Source organism: Vidua chalybeata, chromosome 6, assembly GCF_026979565.1.
Source record: "Vidua chalybeata isolate OUT-0048 chromosome 6, bVidCha1 merged haplotype, whole genome shotgun sequence".
Taxonomy (NCBI): domain Eukaryota; kingdom Metazoa; phylum Chordata; class Aves; order Passeriformes; family Viduidae; genus Vidua; species Vidua chalybeata.
This window is the reverse complement of record NC_071535.1, coordinates 50,141,918-50,163,452: the sequence shown is the minus strand read 5'-3', so window position 1 is coordinate 50,163,452 and position 21,535 is coordinate 50,141,918. Positions and strand designations below refer to the sequence as shown.

The 21,535-nt window shown below is 36.0% G+C and overlaps 1 protein-coding gene across 11 annotated transcripts in view; it reads right to left on the bottom strand.

The window, feature by feature from the left end:
* Nucleotides 1–21,535, bottom strand: part of SOX6 (SRY-box transcription factor 6) — a 369,094-nt gene that overhangs the window by 223,163 nt on the left and 124,396 nt on the right. For all 11 annotated transcript variants that reach the window (XM_053944612.1, XM_053944613.1, XM_053944608.1 and 8 more), the window contains one exon: nt 8,506–8,749. In XM_053944612.1, coding sequence (XP_053800587.1) covers nt 8,506–8,745 — 240 coding nt within the window. In that variant the 5' untranslated portion in view covers nt 8,746–8,749. The remainder of the gene's footprint in view (nt 1–8,505; nt 8,750–21,535) is intronic.

Here is a 21,535-nt window from a genome sequence, read left to right as displayed (position 1 = left end):
GTGAGAAAAGAGAAAACCTTGCGAAAGAAAACTGAGGGCTGTACAAAATCAAGGTCACAGTTAGCAGTTAGTTAGCAATTTAATAATAACTGTGATCAACTTTGATTGAAAGTTGATGACTGCAAGCCCACTTAATAGCCAGAGGGAAAACGTTTCTGTAGGAGTTCAACTGAAATCACAGGATGAGTGTCCAAGAAGTAGAAAGCAAATATTACTAACATAAAATGTGTTAGCTGAATTGCTTATTTCCATGTGGATGAGGCTTTTCTGTTGGGATATTTATCTGTCTCTGCATTGAATGGGACACATGTAAACACCCCAGGAAAGTTGGATATCCAGAGTGGTTTTGATTCCAAGTACTAGAGGCATGCTGGCACTTGGAACTAGTCTGGAGTTAACATATAATGAAAGCAAATGTTTACAAAATCATTTCCAATCACTACATTAAATATGGTTTCCCATTTTGAGGAATTTAATTAAATAGAATTAAAATAAATTAAAAATCTAAGTGATCATTTCCAATTCTCAGCTGATTAAGAAAAAACCACAAAAGTTGTATTAAGAAAGATTTATTTAAATCCAAGGCTTAAGAATGACTGCTATGAGCTATTGAGAGAACATCAGTTGTTAAGTCTCATCAAATTATGCTAGTGGGAGGGCAAATGGCAAGTAATGGAATAAAGCTTCAAGTCTTTAACCCAGCATTTATGCTGATAAAACTTATAGTGATTTCACAAGCAAAGTATAGGCTGAATATAATCTGTAAAGGGTTTATATTCCATCTTTTATACACATCTAAAATCCTCAAGAAGAATCAACACAACAGTAAGCTCTAAGCCAAGAAATATGATGTTAAATTTAGGATTAAAAAAAAATTAAAAAAGAGAATAACTTTAGAACAAAGGTTTGAAAATGAGATGTCATAATAATCAAGCGTATATAATCCAAGTATGGTCTTATGAAGAGGCCACTGCAAAACCAGCTGTCTGTTTGGAAGGCATGGGCAGGAACATTTTGTCTTCTGTAAAATATATTATATTCTATATTATATTGCTTCATTGCAGCAATCCCTTCCCACTGAGGTGTTGGAGCAAACCAGGTAAAGCAACATTGGGTACATAGATTTCAGAAGGTTACAATTTTTCAGCTTTGCGATTTGAAACGTTGACAGGCACTTTGCTCCGTTCCACAAGAGAAAAACACCTCAAAAATTTTAAATACAATGACAAATAACTTCTATATAGCAATCAACTCGCCCACAAATGATACTCATAAACTCGTGTGCTTTTGTAAGAGTTAGATGCTAAGGATTTCCTTAATTATCCAAATACCATCTGTCCTAACTCCCTGTGCTTATGTTTGGTAATAAATCACAACAATATTGCAACTTTATGCCCTGCACTTTGGTTAAATGCTCTTATTAAGGAAAAAGTAATGGATAGCCATTTACAAAATGATTATTTAGACTTACATTTTCATCTTAACTGAAACTGAAGAAGCATTGTGATCAGTCCCAGCTGATCAGCACTGTTTACCTCCTGGGTAAATAAAGACACGAATTTTGTGATGCATGCTTGTCAGAAGTTGACAAATAAAACAAGGATTGTGTATCTTGTATATTCCAGACCACTTTGTATATATCCAACTTCCCCCTATTAGGTAATCTTAATTGTTCAACTTATAAGTAAGTATATTGTAAATATAAAAATAAATTTTTTATTTTGCAATATCAAGTGCACATGAAAATCCTCCTCTGTATACAGTTACATGACATGTATTATATGCTTTATGTCCCCCTTTTAGCATTTGCAGAGGAATGCATGCAGGAAACCAGCCTGCTGCACAGAGTACTTGTATTTCTTTAAGGTAAACACTGATGAAACATTTGGAAGATTGAAATAAAAACAAGAAATTTATGAGACATGAAGGTATCACATAAAATTGCTGTGAATTACAATAACATTGGCTGAATCCCAGAACAGATAATCCTTATAAACATGCAGGAATGTTATAAACTGTATATGAATGTCAGTGATACAGTACATTAGGAGATTCATATTACACTTGGTGCTGTGTTAGTCTCAGTCCCTGAGTTTTTCATGGCCTCAAAGATTAAAATAAATATATGTAGTATCTTTCCTTCCTCCATGAAGATATTTTATGTACACAGTTTTATTATGCTGAACAAAGATACCAAAGTCTGTTTTTTCTTGAGCTGTCAAAGTACAAAAGAAATGCAAAAAGTCCTTGCACAGATGTAGTAAAGTGCTGGATTTTATCTTTTGGCAGGTGCTCAATATGCAGCCCACATAATCACATGTTAATGACTGGAGTGTGCTAATCAGCATGCATACCTGATTCCTTCTTGCCCAAGGAAAAAAAAAATTAACAATTTAGAACGTGTTAATGCTTCTACTTTTGAAAAAATTCATGTCAATATACAGAATGAATTAAAAAGTTTTCAGAAATTGCTTCATAAAAATAGGAAATGTTAAAATAGGAGAAAGGAATAAAATTACTACAGATTTAGATGAACATAAACCACAAGTCTTTTCCGAAGAACTCAGGTGATGATTAATTCTGTTTAAACACAGTTCACCCTAGAATATAGGGAAAGGTTTAAAATAGACTGTGCATTTGGAAAAGAAAAATTATACAATGTCAAAATGAAAATAAAACAAATAAAACAAGCATGCCAACAAGAACAATTATTTGATTCTTCTTCAAATAAAATTCAATTTTATATTTCACCATCTCCACTAAACACATTATCCTGCACACTTCTAGGGAATTGTTTTATTGTTTTTAACAGGAAATGTTAACATCTTTTTATGCTAAAGCTGGTAAAACTAAGTCCTTGATATTTCAAACCTTTAGACATGTGCTTAACGTTCTAGTTGCTCGTAGTCCTAATAAAGTTAAGATAAGCACATACCTGAATGCCTTCTGAATCAGAACAACATGCTTGAAAATAAATAATTCTGTCTTTTCTGCAATATATTTTTCATAGATATTTATTTTATGGAAATATAAAATACCACATCCTCAGCTTTTACACACCCTTTACTTTCAGCCAAAACTTCATACCCATGCAATTATGTATGTAGGTATTTATCTCTTTAGTTAGATAAAAATTCTAATGCACTACCTGGCATGTAGAAATAATATCACAAGCAGAATAGAATTGCTTTCGATGATCACAAAACTCAGATTTGTACATGTAAATAACAGCTGCATGAGCAATTTAGCAGAAGCAGAATTGCCAGAGTTTAGGGCATTTATGTTTGATGCATTTTATATGTTCGTATTCAGCCCATAAAGGAACCAAAAATAAAATTTCAAAACATGTAATTGTATCTATAACTTTCGAGAATACGAAGCCATGAATTTATATAACAACAAATTCACAGTATTTAGCATGTGTAAATGTTTTTCAATGATTTTCCCTAAACACCTGAGTTTATTTTCCTTAAAGGGAAGAACCTTCAACATGAGAAGTTAATAACATGGAGCAGGAGGTAGGGGGGGAGCAAGAGGATTATGCCTGTTTTATGTAGAGACAGAGGCACCAAAATATTAAAACCTTTAGGATACCACCTATTTCTGTCTTTCTGATGACAGTGGCTTTGCTAAAGCTATATAAAGTAAAATGTGATACTTGGTGATTTAAAATTATTTTAAAAGGAACAAATACATGTGATAGGAAAAGATCTTCAATTTCTCTGCTGCATATATAAATCTGCTCTCAGTACTGCTGAGATGTACACACAGCCACAGTGGAAAGGTAGGAAGCCTTTCACTCCTTTGGCAAGAAGTCAACAAAAGATAGAGTCTTGACGTAATTATGAAATATCTGTCAATGCTGCCATTTGAGATAAAATCCAATGAGATACAATTAGTTTCTAACTCCAAGGGGTGTCTGAATGATGTTACAAAATATACAGGGAAACACAGCCTATATTTGGAGACAAAAAATTTTATTTGTGTATGTATCTGTGTTTGATTTCCCTCAGTCCCAGGGAAATAACACGCGTCGTTGAGACTGGATTTGCTGCAGGGGTTCCCTGTGAGAGTCCCTCCCATCCAAAGAACAGCAGAGCAAAAGAGAGGTGCCTGCCCTCATCCAGTGCATGCACACACTGTCTCACTAACTCCCACTGCTAACAGCCCTGGGGTCATGGGCAGGGGGGAACAGCAGTGGGAAAAGAAAAGGGTTTGGTGACCACCTACAAGTGATCCCCACAGTGTCTGTGGGTTCCACACAACCCCTGCTTCTTACACTGGGATTGAGGGTGGGAAGAGAACTTACCCTTCTGTGGGTTATCTACTGTTTGGAACAGATGAGAAATTGCACATATTGGAGAAAGGGTCCAGATTTTTTTAGATTAAAGCTGCTAAAATTTATTGTTCATGAGTCCCATATCCAGCCTTAATAGTATGGGAATACATCACCCCATTCCTCAAAGAAGATAAAGTCGCTTCTCCATCTAAATTTCTATTTTCTTGTTGGCCCTGCTTTCTCCTGCTATGTCACAGCAAAAAAAAAAAAATCTTTGTAATTTACCTCATGGGTTGTGTAGGACTCTGTATGAAGATGGAGGCCATTCCACTCCACTTGCTCCCCAGTGAGCAAACATATTAATATTTTCCATTTCTTTACATGCTGGCCAATAAATATATTACCAGGATACAACAACTCAATTGCTATTAAATTTTGCAAAATTAAGTATTTTTGGCCTTTCCCACTCATCCTCTCTGTTGCCTTAACAGAGAGAGATTTTGGATTCAATCTAAAAATGTAACTATTTTCTTCCCTGCTTCTCACTGTCTTATTGGACAAGGCACAATACTTTCACCGTTATCTTAGTACCACTTTGCCTTCTTCCCTACAGTTTACCAGAATTAATAGATATGGCCTTAGCCTGAAATAGATTTTATTTACTAGTAGGGCTACAAGCAGCAATAAATACCCAGAGATCCAGGTATTTTTATACTAAGTTACAGTTAGAAACATAAGTATAATTTTTTTCAGCTCAGTAATACGATTTTACAGAAATCTTTGGGTTGCTCTATCTTCCCCCCACTGTAACATCAAATTGGTTGGTGATATGATACTGACAATATAAGTCATTACAGGTCTGACGTTACACTTGTTACACATTGCTGAATCTGTCAAATGGAAAGGGAGCACAAAGGGAATTTCCAAATGCAGCTGCTATTTCCCATTTGTTAAATCCTTTTATTACACCATATAAGTACACAGCTGGGAAATACTATAGAGTAGGAGTTAAAACAAAATATTTTGGCTTCCAGACATTCAGAATACCCAAAGGACTCAGTGGAAAGCAATGCCTGATATCAAAAGGGAGTGAAAGTTTGAAAACATTTCTAGCCAGTGTGGTTTTTTTCTGATAATGAACAATGTAATTTAAAGGTATCTTACAGAAAGTGCTGCGTACCATAAATGTTGGGTAAAAACGCAATTTTTTTCACTAAAATTTCCCTCCTACGGTATCTTTTCTAAACTTGAGATCTGTACAGCCCTCGTAGCAAATTATGATGCATACTGTGTGCTCTTTCAAATTCCAGTGAACTCCTTAGTAGTTTTAAGGACAGAAAGGATGCAGGATTGTGCCCTTAATTAGACACCAGATAAAAGAGAAATTTTTCCTCCCCATATGTCGACACAGCATTCTTTGAATTTACTATCTTTTAAGCAGACAACACACATTATTGGTGCATTTTAATGGCAGCACTACTGTCTTTACTTTCAAAGTAAATGCGATGAACAGGTGCTTCTTCAAATCTGCTTCTAAAGGATCTGTCTGGGAAAGGTCATAAAGTGCTTACCTTCTGGGAATTTGGGTCTATAAAATAAAAAAGCAGCCACTGCACCTATCTCAGAATTGCCCAACCCACATCCTGGAATCTGTCTTTCTGGAAAGAAACATCTATCCTCCCTCTGAGGAATATGAACATGTTTTCATCAGGATATTTGCAGGCCCCTCTAAATTCTTTCTTAACAATATAAATGCCTGCTTGACTGAGATACTTCAGAGAAAGTTTCTGCAATGAATATAGGCTTAAATGTTTGCTGATAAAGAACATATTTAAGTGAGAAAAAAAAATCATGAAAAATCAAACAAGGTACTTAAATGACAGTCCTTCAAGGAGGAAAAAAAAATTTCCCCACTTCACTGTGATCTCACAAGCTATCTAAATCACCTAACTGTAAATACACTTGGACCTTGCTCTTCACATTTAGAGCTCTTTTAATTGCAACCAAAAAGCATGTCTTAGAATTTCAGTCTTCACTGGTAGCCAAGCTTTGTAAATTAGACCCTGCTTTGAGCTGGGAAGAAAAAAAAAAATCTATTTGGTTTAGCTGAGGGCTTGTGAAATAAGGTTGACATATATCCACCACCAGATTTAAGCCTAGGGACTTGTGGAAACTGCTAATGATTTTCAGGACATTCATCTACATGGAATATTTACTGGAAAAAGGAGATAGGAAAACCAGAGTGCTAAGTCCCTCAAGCAAAGTTTATGCACCTGTTCTGAAACATGAGAGGCTGTGCAGTGATTTGTGCCTGTCCAGAGATACAGCAAGTGTTGACATGACAGTGCAGCATTAGGAAAGGAAGCAGAGATTGGTCTCTGTCACGGGCACTGCAAACCCCTTCAAAGCAATATGAGCACAAATGATCACACTGTACAAGGGCCAACCATTTCAGCTCACTCCAGGTCCAAAGAACAGGCTGAACAAAAAAAAAAAAAAAAAATCCACGCATGGAGGGATTGCTGGAATCTAGGAGTTCCTTTCTCACTAGGACACGGCGTAATTTTATCTGTGATACTGGTGTCCTAATATCAAAATTCCAAGAGTGCACCTGCCTCTCTGAATGAATGGAGAAGTAGCTGATGAATTCACAGATTAACTTTTTCCATCAACAAACTGGATCAGTCCTTTCTAGTCTGCATGCAGCTTGTCCTCCTGATAACACAGAAGTTAAAATTATTCTAATGTGCTTATTGCATAACTTGGGCAAAAGAGTGACTCTCTGTCCAAAATTCTGAATATAAGCCATACATACAACTTACAACATACCTCTCCAAGTTGCTAATCTATAATCATTTTTCTTTAAAGTGATTTTGCAGTGGAAGTTTTGCCTTCCTCATGACAGTCACCCAAATACCTAAGAATATTTTAGGCCTGACAAAGTTCTGCACTGGGTTAAATTGTGCATTATAGATTAGATCGCATTTTTCTGGCTTGGTTTGATGTCTTGAATCAATTGGACTTTAGGAGAAAAAAAAAAAAACAACTCTATATTAACAAAATACATCTCATTGTAGTGCTATTATTTAACTAACTCCAGACATGATAATAGGTACAAAGAACTCTGGTATCTCTACTTATTAATGCATTAGAATTATTATACCTAGTCAAATACAAAATGAGTACATTATTGTTAGTGTTGCTAAAAAATTCTGCAATTGTGCTTAACATTATTAATATCTGCTGATTTGTACCAGAAAAAAAATGAGATTTGCTAAAAAAAAAAATTCTGCTCATAGATATTTAATAGAAATTGAAAAAATTTATGAAAATGCAAATTATTCTTTTTAAGGTAATTGTCTGAATTTAAGGTTTTTGAAAGTCACTTTCCAGAGAGTCTGAAATGATGATATTCTAAACTTACAGAGCACCTGGCTGCTCCACATACCTTAATTCCATTTCTGAGGAACACACACAAGGAAAATAAATTGACTGAGATGGTCTGCCCATTCAGCTTTCATTCAGCCTGCCCATTTATTGCAGAGTTTTGGGGATTCAGAGACAGAGTTACAACCACTAAATAAATTAAATTTAGGCTACTGAAGAGACTAGGGATAATAATTCTGATTATTTCCAATATCACCTGTGACTAAGTGGTGATCTAGATATTCATGAGCACCTTTCCCCTCCACAAAAAGTTATAATTTCTTAACAGCACAGTAGGATGTTTGTGTCACCTAAAATGCCAGCTCTTTTGTATCACCTAAAATGCCAGCTTCTTTGTTGCCATGTAAAGATATAAAATTCTAGATTCGGTAGATCCTGTTTCTGAGAGATGAGTAAAAAAAATACATTAAAGTTTCTTCCTTCAGCACAACACTTTGCAGATGACAAACAGTTGTGAGCTACATCCCCCTGTCAGAAATTAATGCTTGAATATATGAGCTAGAAAGGTTATGACTTAAATCAAGGTATGAATGAAAACATGATAAATAGATGCATTTCCTTTCAGAAGGTGAACTCATCAAATGACCTCATTCAAATAGACCTGTATACTTAAGTAAATTATACAATTGTAATTTACAATTACACCATACGATGTTGATCTACTGCTGACGCTGTAACATTTAAAAAGCTTTACACCTGCACACGTCTTCCCAAAGGGCAGTGAACAATCTCTTACAGCACTAAACCTGGAAAGCCCCTGTGAGGATGGCAAAACTCACCATTCTGTGTTGGGCTGAGATTACTCCGTCCCACTCGGGGTCCTGCTGAATGGTGGTGACCAGGGTGGGTAGCTCCTCAGAGTGAGGTTTGTTGTGCATGACATTGTGTAGAGGCAGATGAGAGGCTGCATGCTGATCACTGTTGCCCTCCTCCTTGTCTCGTGATGCTAAGTCCTGGGTCATTGTTTCCTCTCCATCAGCTGCACATGCAAATGGAGAGGTAGCCTGCTTGGAAGACATTCTTCTGCAAGACAAGAAAAGGGGACAAAAAGAAAATATTGGTGTTCAGCGACAAAAAAATCAAGCTCAAAACAGTCCTCTGAGCACATCACACCTGCCTAGAAACAGTAACAAATTAATCACCTGCAGTCAACAGAAGCACTCTAAAAAGCACAAACTTGAGGGTCCGGATACAAAACACTGTGAAAAAGTATTCCTTGACTTGTCAAACAATATCATTTTCTCCAGCCATAAGAAAATAGTGTTTTTATGGGTATTTTCATGTTGATTTTGTTGATGAGTTCAATTCTTTAAACTCTTACTCCCATGAACAACCTGAAGATTACAAGCAAACATTTAAAGGAGAGAGCTCATCGTGCTTGCTTGATTCCTTGCAAGAAGAAGATGCTTTCTACATATATGAGAATCAATTCTAAATCCATTTCAAAATCTGCTAAATGAGTCTTTTTGCTGTTTGTTTAAAGGTGTACTGCTTTTAAACGCTTTAAAATTTTGCCCGGTTTTACCTTTCAGAAAGTGTTTTGAGAAGCGCATGTGAAAAGTGTTCTAAACCTAAAAGGTTTATTAAATGGATGGATAATACCTTAGTAACATTTTACAGTTCAAACTAAAAACCTAAAATAATTATGTTTCCTTTCATATTAGACATGAAGTACAGGATATAGCTCAACAAAATACTTTAAATTACTTAAAAATGTAATGAATAAATGCACTGATTTATGTTAAATGCCTTTTCCTAATAATGGCCTCTTACTACCATCTCATATGCAAACACAGCTTTCGCCACAGTTTCTGCACTTAGATGAAAATATTACTGACTTCAACTCAAAATCTGAAAACACTGTCATTTAAAATTTCTAGTAAGATTAACTGCAACTGTTAAAACAATCATTAATAAACCTGAAAAGGGACAGCTAAAATATATTAGTTATTTTCCCAGGTCTTAGTAACTTCAGAATATCCTTGACACCGAAATTGCTGAGAAACTAAGGAATAAGATCTTCACCTTAATTGCTTTTTAACAATAATTGATTTCATACCATTTCTTTAAAAATGCACAAATCAGTTAACATAGGAAACCACATGAGCATTTTTCAAATTAGCAAATCATTAACTTGCTAGTACTGTTTCTACAGACAAATAAATACTGATTAAAGGGTCTGGAAATCTGAGACTAACAGTTAAATTTACAAATCTGTCACATGCTTTCATGAATATTACAGTGAAGGAAATATCAAGTGCAAAGAAAAATAATTAAGTTAATTCCAATTTAAACAGTAGTTTTTATGTAGCAGCTTGTGTTTCACATAGGATTTAACAGCTAATGCTAAATTTCTCACAATTAATGAGGGAGTTCAGATTTAATATACTGCAGTGAAAAAAAAATTAATATAGGATCAACTAATCTAATTATGTACAGTTCAATATGAAAGTATTACAAGCTTTGAAGTGCTCTGAAACATATTAAAACACTGATATCTATTTAGAGTAACTATTCTGTAAATAGAGATAATCCTGCCTCTTAAACTCGATACTGGTGGGGAAAAAACGGTTTGAGTTTTCTTTAGGGAAGCCTAAATGTAAGTGGGAGTCTAACATGAGTGTTGCCAATAAGCAGAACTGAGGAATTTAAACCGTGTATTACATTCTTCCTATGCTAAAGAATTTGTGTTGATGCTACAGAGAATATGCCAAGAGTTCAGCAACTGGCATTATCGTGTGTACTTCAAAAGGTTCTGGCTCATAATTGCTGTGATCCAAGATAAAATAAAAGGTTGCTTTCCCTTTTCTCATTAAAGTAGTCACGTTAATGCAATCACTCACATGAAAATATGTCATGCTTTGCGTGACTTGAAAACCTGACATGAAAACCGAAAGTCACAATAAAGGTTTTTCCTTTCTTTCACCTTCTCAACAGATCTCATTCCCGTTTCATACTGAACGAGCTTCTGTGTAAAGCAAGAGCTATGGCTGTTTCTTCACCATAAATTAATCATGACACAAAACTAGAAATGAAAATGTCTCTTAAGAATAATTTCAACTACAAACTGCACCAATGAATAATACTGCACAATCCTAATTAAACAAAACTCTGCAGCTGCAAAAATAGGCTGAATCTGTCCAAAGCTACGAGTTGGCTTTAAAGGCTGGTTTGTTAGGGACTGTTTTCTTAAGGAAGGCCGAGCCCTCAGTCTTAATCAGCCAATAAATTATTTCCTGCAATTACATTAAATAGAAAATTATCTTCAAATTGGGAATGTTAATTGAAAATCAAAATTCAGACTGAAGTTTAGAAATTACATGCTGAATATAATTAGTCTAGAAAGGCTTCACCTCTATTTCATAAACAGGCTTTTGGTGTTTCCCCAAGTGACCATTCAGCAAAGCTATCTACTGGTAATGCACTATAGGGGAAGCATTTTTTCCTTGACATGTACACTAATATACTTTCCTCTTATTCATGATGTTTTAAACATGATTCAATAAAAATCTCCATTCAATTGCTGTAAAGTCAATTACACTGAGAGAAGGGACTTTGTCAACACTAAAAATAAAATTATAAAAAGTCCCGTTGACTAATAATCTTAAGCCATGACCAGCAACTTTTTTCTGTACTGGAGTAAGAGAACAGACCAAGGGCAGGGTTCAAGTGCTTCTTAGCTCCACCCACCACTTTTTCCCACTGCTGTATTATGGACAGACACCTTCCCTGCTGCACTTTAGTCAGTTACCTATAGTCTTGGAGCCTGGAAGGGAAGACAGGCTCAGGCAGGCCTCCCAGGCACTTGCTTTTCTCATGGCATAATTTTTAGGGGCGTGTTTCACTTCTGTTTTCTCCAAAGCTTTGTTAAAACTACTAGATTTAATGGTAACTTTTTGGTTGTTAGATTTAAAACATTGGGTTTAAATGGACAGATGTGTAGGGACTGGTTAGATTAAGCCCTCCACATTCTTTTTCCAGCAAAATCACTAACTCAGTGAATATAGTTTATTTGTACATGGCTTTCTGATAGTATCTAATTGTGCCTGGGTTTGCAATTGGGAAAGCAGAGCAAATTTAAACTCTGCAGATGGGTGTTAACCAGCAATTTGGGAGAATTCTGAACACATGATTCCATCAGGTCAAAAGGCAGAGTTCAGTCAATAACTCCAAGGTCTCATTCAATTCCAGTGGAGAAGACTCTGGCCCAGTTGAGTAGTTTATGTTTATGATAAAATTAAGCCATAGAGCAGCATGTTGTGTTAAAATATTTCAATGTTAAAATATGAGCATGAATAGCAGTCAAATTTTAAGCCATAACAACTTCCCAATTTTATATTTAAAATATTCAAAATGCGTTTGCTAAAAATCCCTGCTGAGAGGGGGAAAAAAAAAAAATCAATATTCTTAATAAATAAGGCTTGTAAAACGTATCCGAAATTTACTAATTTCCATTATAATTTTTTTTTTCCTGCTATTATCAATTAAACTCAGTGGAATGATTTAAAAAAATAAAAAGTTTCTGATAAAAAATATCTCCCTAGTTATAACCCCTGCAAACAGGGGTTTATAATGGAAGTGCTGACACAACCCTAACTACAGCAGCGCAAATGGTGCCGCTATAATACACAAAATCAAGTTCTATTATTCTAAACTATCCTCGCTCGGGGGGTTTTCTTTACTGTGCTCCCAGACAAACTGCTGAAGCATGAAAAATTTAAATGCAATCAAGTGGGTCCAATTCTACTTTACTAGAACAAGTGTCTACAGTGGTACAATCTTAAAAGAAGATGCAACAGATTTGTTTGGTGCTTTTCTTTCTTTTTTCTTTTTTAGCTGTTTATTTATAATACTGTGCAGTGGAGATAAAATAAGAGAGGAAATTACACTCACATTATATCAGTATATTGATTACACAGCACACAGTCAGAAAGAAAACTACAATGTGAAATTGTTGCTTTGGTTAAATTGACAGATTAGCTGAACACAGCAATCATTAAAGGTGGAAAATATATCTAATGGATATGAGAAAAGGTTGAAAAAGGCCCTAATTAACTGAAGTCCTATCACCTACTCAAGTCTGAGGATTTAAAAAATCTTGATCCATATTTTCCAACACTAGAATAAATTCTACCTCATTTTGAATTTGAGACATAAACAAAATGTGACCATTTCTCAAAAGGTCAGTAAACCTGAAGGATTGGACCCCAGCTTCAGTCAGCCTCAGGTAGAAAAGCTAAAATTGAACTGCTATGGGTTTTTTTACCTACAAAAAGCTAAACAAAATCCCAAACAGCTTCATTTGCTATAGATATGACCTGATTTTTCATTTTAAACCAGAGAAGAAATTCTCTCTGCCCTAAAGAAGACTGCCAGTCAGATTCACAGAATATTGGTTTTCCTTTTTTCCTACATCCAGTGTGTGTTATATCTTTCTAAATGCAAATATTAATACTTTTTTTTTTGTCTAAGGTTTTCCTACGGCTCAAGTTCTTAAAAAAATTCATATCCTCTTTTTCAAAACAATTAGCTGACTATTCAAAACAATAGTCCTGACATGAAAGGTTTCCAAAGCCTGAAAAATCATCCATCCCTGTTGGCTGCTCAAATGATTAAATGTTACAGTAGAAATTCAGGCAAGATGTGGAGTTTCAGCTGCCAGACATTTCAGAATCAACCCACGAAGTATAAAAACAGATAACAACAATGCAATGGCCCAGACACTGTTCCAAAAACATATAAACTGAGCAATAACAACAAGATAGATGACAAAGCAGACTTATAGTTGGCTGGGGACTCTTGCTTCTGCTCTGCTCCACCCTCACAGAGTATTCATAAACCTAAAGGCATGTCTACGCTGTAGCCACTGCTTTGTAATGCTCAGATATCCAAACTAATTATAAACAAGCTTGCTTCTGATAGCTCTCCAACTACAGTAGCGTGGTGCTCAGATGGACTAATTCATCCTCCTTTAGTGACTGCAGCAGAGACATAACCCAGGTCTACAGCTCCAACAGTAGAGTGGAATCAGATTAGATTAGAAATATATTCCCTTACAGAGCTTTTATGAACAGTCTCCATTCCTTTTCCTCAAAGTGCCAGATTAAAGTACTTAAGTGCATGATTAACTGTAAGTATGCAAGCAGTCCACTAATTTCAAATTGGACTACTCAGTTTCAAAAAGTTAAGCACATGTCTAAGTGCTTTGGTGACTCCAGAACTAAATTAAAAGAAACCATTTTTAGAAGTACTCATAACCTTTTAAGCATTTCCTTCTAAACTTTTATGCTAACCTGGTGTTCATAACGAGAGGGAAAAAAAAAAAAAAAAAAAAAAAAAAAAAAAAAAAAAGAACAGCCACAGCATCTTATTCCTTCCCAAGTTTTAAAATGTGCATACATAATTTTAAACATGGTTACAGGACCTCCCTCACAAATCATCATTTAACTTTGGGATATATTAGATGCATTATAGCTCAGATAGACTTAAAGAAAAATGAATGTGTTTTGGCAATAGCCAAAATATTTTGCAGTTCTGCCCTGTAAAATAATGTTGTGTAGGCAGAACCCAGGAACATAACTTAGTGTAAAGCTAATGCTGTAATCTTTATGCCATCTTAGAATAAACAGCTTTTTCCTAAAATGATGAAATCTCATCTCTCTTTTCAAGGAGAATTAGGAACACAATTGAACAGTTAGTAAAATATTTTGTACTCTGGGGGCCCCACACCTTAACATAAATCCCTCTGCACAAAGCCCCAATAGTTTGAGAAGGCTGCAATGGGAGAGAATCTCTGTTTCTGTTCCTGGCTCTGAGTCACAGCAAGGCCTCAGGCCAATCAATTCAACTCCTTCAAGCTCTTCCTTGGCTTCATTTTGCAGGAATTCTACATGAATTAGTTACATATAGATCATAAACAGCACTGCAAGATTAGAGAGTTTATGGTAATCGCAGGAACCACCTTGGAAATAAAAGGGCGGGAGGGGGAGTGGAAGCAAATGTGATTCAAGAAATGGCAGCTAAAACGTTAACTGAGCACCCAAATCTCTGGCTGAAATAAGCATCAAGCTAAGCAATACACCCACAGCTTCCAAGACACACACTCAGCTATTCTTGCATTTATTTTTCCAATCCAGGCAAATTACACTTCTGCTAATAGATACGAATCCAAATCACAAAGTTTGACTTCAGATTCAGACTTCCTCAAAGCTCAGAAGGTTGGGAACAACTTTTATGGTATTTCTTCTTATTTGAAGAGAAAAGAATATGAGGGGAAAAGAAAAAAAACAGCTCCTTGGAATTTTTGGGAAAGTAATTTTCTTATGTTCTGCCGTTAGAGTGACCTTCCCAGCCATGCAGCTATGGTCAGCTACTAGGGTTAGGAAATGAGCTGTTGTCTCTTCACCTGGTTTTTGAAAGCATCAAAATGGACACAGCAAAACAGCCTCACAACTCCTCTGGAATTTTCAGTGAAAATCCAAAATGTCTGTTTGGATTCATAAATGCCAAAATCACAACCTATCTTTTTAGCAGGCTAAATGCTCCATTATCTTTATCCCCTACCAGAAACTTTCACTGAAAATGGCTAAGGTGAATGAACCCACATTGAAAGCAGTAAAACAGCAGTGAAAGAATAGTCATTCAGCACCTGGGATGTGCTCATCTTCAATCACTGTAGTTAATATTTTCTATAGTTTATATTTAGCTGACAATATTGCTGTCACATTATTTAAACAGCTTGAGACTGTTCTTTGGACTGGAGCTCATATGCCCTGGAATGCTTTGACTCATGAATTGTTTCTCCTGATAATGTTACATCACGTAACCACCTCTGTTTAATTGGTTGGTATTAGCTTCTCAGTGATGGCTGCCTTTAAAGTCCTATGACTGGGCCATGTGTCTCTGGATATCCAATTTCTTACTGTTGGAAAAAGGAAAAAAAAAAAAAAAGGCAGTACTGACTTCCAGCTATCTTTACCAATAATTATGGGAACAAGAGTGAGCGTGCCAAGAATTTATCCATGAGCAACTTATTAGGATTTGTTTTTCTAGGCAGCAAGTAAGAGAAAATGCAATATAAATAAAAGCAATCCTTAACAATAAAATTAGAAAACAATATTTGCTATAAATAAGCATTAATCCACGTATTTTTATGGATCAGAATTACTTACTAGTTGTTCATCTGAATGATTATATAAATGGTTTTGATAAAGGATGCCTAAAAAATACTAAAATAAGAAAAACTTATTTTACAATGTTTAGACTTTGAGACTTTACACAGAAGACAAAAATATTTTTTCCTTACAAAACCAGTTAAGAAGTTGTTCTAATAACTAAAAATCTTCCTGATCCAACTTAGACCTGGTAGGCATAAGTTCCTGAAAGTTTCAGTAAATCCTTTCAAGGCTCCACTAGAAACATGCTGCAATGATAAGATACAGTATTCTTATATTATTTCCCTCCTATGGTACATGTTCAGGAGTTGCCTAAGATTCCATGTAATGAGTTAAACAGTTACTTTTCAATCCCAAAGGTGTGAAAGGTCACATGCCATCTCTCTGCATTTCAGAACAGAAATATCAATAGAACCAGACTTCTCTCCCCTCCTCCCATTTCCTACTCCCTCCTTTCCATATTTCTAGCTCTCAGCTCTAAGTCAAACCACAGCTCAGCAGAGAGAGAAAAGAAGTATCAGTTTCAGGCTCACCTGTAACTTGTTGTACTAAAGTACCAAATTAGAACCTCCATGTAACACAAAACAATGGCTCTGCAGCTCAGTTATAGATTTTTCCTTTTAATAAAAACCTTATACTACAAGCCTAAAAACATTTCTAGCAGGCAAAACATTTCTGATTCAGTAGATGTTATGCAAGCATAAAGGCACTTAAATATAGGTGCCAAACCACATTGCCAGGAGCTCTTAGTATTGTGAAGTACTGCTACCTGACAGCTCAGTGAATATAAAATTGCTTGTTTCTCCAACTGAAGACAATCAAATTGTCACCTTCCATTGTAATAACACACAACTTGAGATCAGCAAAGTGCTAACACAATTACAAGGAAGAAATAAAATGTTACAAAAATATCAGATCTAAAATTCTCTAAAGGGTAAACACTTCCATCTGGCTATTCACACACACAAAAAAAAAGAAATATGAGAGATTTTATTCTTACTATCAAATATCCTAGTTTATTTAGCAATAAAATTTATTTGTAAAGTAGAAAAAACAGTGAAGAAGGTGATTCATGAAACATTAAAAATAAACACAGGGCAGAACTGTGCTGGGATTTTACTTGTGCACATTTAAAGTACTGCAAGGGTCAGTAGAGTTGCTGCTTGGGATGAGCATACCTATCTGAGTTGTTATTATAAACTCATACATGTGAGGTTTCATAAAAATTAATTCTAACTGGCACACGGCGTACTTCGGCACAAGCTACACATGACGTGCCAGTTTTATTTGTTTATTTAAATGACTTCACTCTAAGAACTGAAAATGAAGTTTGAACTGAAGTCTGCCTCAGAACTAGGACTTTCAGGATATTAAAATCCGAGAAAAACCTTTGAAGGAGGTAATCTGAACACATGAAAAATAACATTTTCACCATATATTTCTTGAGGTTATTCAGCAAGTGGCCTACATATTCAGGAGTGAAATTTGCATTTTGGTGATGCAGAAATTGTTTTATATCTATAGTAGCTTTGGGCATTATATAAGCTACAAAAGAGTGTCCTAGGTAGGATATATACATGGAAAACTATTTTCATCTGGTTCACAGAAATGAAACTAAACTTAAACCCTTCTTGAAAAATTTGCACTGTAGGGTGATATAATGGATTATCTTTTCTGTGTTGACATTCCATTCACTACTAACACACACACAAAGTTCCTGTACATTTCTTGATGAAAGTGCACATCACTTTCACACAGTCTTTAAGGTTTCCCCAGCTATGGGCAAGTTAGAAAAGAAGAGAAAAGAGCAAAGCCAAGACTCAGTCTTTGACATCAGCTTTTCTCTGAAGGACTATTAAGGAATGGCAGTAATGGTCAAGGAGCTTTTTTTCCACCCTGCACAGCTGCACCAGAGCCAGATATAATCCTAACCCTTTGGATAAAGCAGGCACAAGGACTACTTAAACACATTGTTAGCCTTGCAGAAGAGGATAAGATGCAGCTCCACGTATCCAGCCAAGAATTCCTGCTGTGCCTTGTCTCAGGTGCTTCATCCACAGGAGCTCAGGTGCAACACAGAAAAGCTGGATTTTCCAACTGCAGCCTGCTCCCAGGCTTTGGCCTTTGATGGTTGCTCTTGTGCACTGCACTGAGACACAAAATAGCACCAGCAGGAACAGAGGAAGAAAGGAGGTAGCAAAAACCCAAAACTATTTTAAAGGCCCAAGTATTTTGATCAGATAAAACATAACTAGACACAATGCCCATTTTTGTGCAACTTTGGGAAGTTCTGTTTTTTGTTCAGGGTCCTTACAAACAGGCTTTTAGAAGGCAGTATTGTGCGCAATATTGCTTTGTTTTGATCTAAGCTCTACACAATATGATCATTACCTGTGTGCACAATGGGAACCCCAAAATGTCTTTACAGACCCCTGCAGGAACCACCTTATTCACCAGTGAGCTGCAGCTACTACTGGGAGAAAGGAGAGGGTAGTCTGAGGCAGCATTCTGATCAGAAAAAGATTGCATGACTAGCTAAATCTACTCAGGAAATATTTGAGAAATACGCTTATTTGATGGGCAGTGTGGCCAAGAGCAAGTGTGGTAACATCTCTCTTTCTCCCCCAAACTCTCCACAGCTTGGGTTGTGCAACAGCATGGGACCCTTTTTATTTTAATTACCTTCACTACAAAAATATGAAGAAAAAAGATAAATAATTACAACACTCTAAGAAATCAAATAAAGTAAAACAAAACATTTTCTCCTCTATTAATTAAGGTAATCAGCTGCTATTAAGTGCAAACAATTTAAAGTTCAATTTATTGAGACTTTGAACCTCCTATCCTTTCACAAGCTCCACAGGTGAAATATCTACCAATTTTAACTGACTTTAGAAAAAGCCTGAAATAATAAGACATTGTTCTTCAAAGTCTTAGCATGAGACATCAAATATTTTAATTGTCATTTAGTTTAAAAAATAAATTGTTTAATACTAACCAGATTCCCAAATAAAGTTCTGTATTTTTTAAGGAATTCACTAAGGTATCTCAGGACTAGGCACAAAAGAATCAGAGTAATTAAAAAGTAATGACAGCAGAAACTTACACCACTTCACTATTCAGCTTGAAGGGATCAAGCAGCAGCAGTCCCTGCATGCAGCACTCTGAAACTGCATCAGTTGCAAAGCAAACTACAAACTCTCCCTGTCTTTTGGTTTCAGTTCTGTAACGCACCACAAGATTGTTAAAAAAGAAATAATCTGCAGTAATTATCCTGCTTCCACGGGAGGTTATAGAATACAGCATCTGCACTGAGAAAGAAACATGCATATCAAAATCAACCATAAGGGTAAAGGTGAAGAGTGCTCAGGCTCTGAATTGCTCCACATTTCTGAGTGTTCAAAGTTCAGTGTCAGTAATTTTAAATGTGTTAAAGAACATAATGAAGAACAACTATCAGAGTACAAAAGAAAACACAAGCCAGCACACAAACCAAAGGCTCAGATGAAGTTTTTTCCAAATAATTAGAAAATAAAAAGACCAATGGTCTAAAATGCAGACTTAAAATACTGTCAGTGATTTTAGATATTTTTCACCATTACCCTGCACACCCAGTTAGATCCCCTGCTAGATTAGATTTTAGTTAAGAGGCTGAAATATTCTTCTATTCTCTTCTATATTCTTCTCTTGTGATGCAGTATGTTTACCATTGAAATATACAGTGCCTTATTGTGGTTTTCATCTCTGACCCATTTTTTCCTATATATCAAGGATAAAACATACGATCTGCACTTGTAAGGAAGTCTTGTCTTTTCAAACAGTGTCACTTTTGTTTTTTGCCCAGGGCTATATTTTGTAACCGTTCCCCACTTATGTTTATTGGTAATAATTTATAATATATAAGTAAACAGTGCATAACATGTGCAGACGATTACCTCAAAACCCAAATTTGAACAGTTTCGTTTTCTCATGGACATTTGTGGAGGGCTCTGTTAACAATTTCAAAAGCTGTGCCATACAGAACACGATGCATACATTGCATACACACAGATTTGCAGGCAGGTTTACTTGGTACAGCTATTCTCACTACCACGAACCATAAACGAGACAGTCCATTTCCTGTGGTTCTAATCCAAATATGTATAGAACTGAAAATAAATATATCTTTTAATCTAGGAATTATGACACAGACACAGAATCCTTACAGACTTTTGAGAATGGTTCGGATCCTCAGACGCTGTAAATCAGAGCAGTTGTATTGAGGTTAACTCAATACTATTTATTAATCTAAAGATATATCCTTAACAACTTTTCTTGGTATTGAAAATTTATGTTGGGTCTTTTTGCAGTATGGAATTTCTGTGTTTTCCATGAGAAACTGACTACTAGTATTAGCAGGAATCATATGACACGATAATATTCCTCCAAACACTCTTCGCAGAGAAATGCAAAAAATAGTAAGGTAGATTAGGAATAGTAGCAGACTGTATCCATTGCTCTCAGTATTTTTAAAGTGTATTCCTCTTGAACTGATTCAAAATAACATGATCTCTTCACTTACACAGACAAGCACTTTCAAAAAAAAAAAAAAAAAAAACCAAAAAATTACTTCTCCGACTGGCATAAGAGCTTATAGCAGATCATAATTTGGGGAGGAATCGAACGCAAACTATTGAAACAGAAATAATTTATGTTTTAATTTGAACATGAGTTCTTAGGCTGCTACTTGGCAAAGCACTGAAATCCAGCAGCTCCTGTGGAGCAAGGTCATGAAAGAGATGGGGGTCATCCAAATATGCAAGACCCCCAGCGCAGCAGGCGCAAACTCTGCACTAATTATTTGAGGTCACTTCAGTGCCCAGCTCACAACCACACTGGCAGCCTCCCCATGGCATTAGCACCACGCAGAGCAGGGCTGAGGTGACAGGACCAGGGCAGGTGCCCATCAGCCCATCAGGAGGCATACATTTGGGCAGACAAAAATAATGTGTGAAAAGGGAGATAGCAAAGACCCTTTTGGTTTCTTTTCACTGTATCATTTTTGGTCATTGAGGTTTTGGAAGCTGATTCAGGCAGGGAAAAGCCCTACCTGGGCAGAAACTGGAGCTCACAGAGAGGCAGAGGGCCACCCTAGAAGAAGGTATGTTTGGGGTGAGCCATCTTTTCATCAGAGGGTCAATCTCAAAGCGATGGCACTTCTACAAAGAAGTTCTCTTACACTGAGACTGTACCCTGGCTGTTTTTTCATAGAAGGTAATGAAGCAGTCTAATATTTGGCAATCAGCACAACTTCTCATGTTCCAGAAATCTCAAGATATCTTCACCTTTACTAAGCAACTCTCTCAGCACTCTTGCTTTTACAAAAGCAACTGAGACACAGAGTTTAATGAATTAAGCCAAGGAAACAAAGAAAATCAAAAGTATACAGGACTGGACTAACAGCCTTTTCCAGCTCATATGAAAGGCATAATTTGCAGCAAAAGATGAATCTCAAATCAGGCTCATAATATGTTCACAGCCAAACTTTCTTCTCACTAGCAGACAAAGAAATCTTTCCTTATAATCATTTATTTCAATGAATAGACGAGTCGAGTTGTATTTTTTCCTGTGGCTTTGTCATTATCAATTTACTATG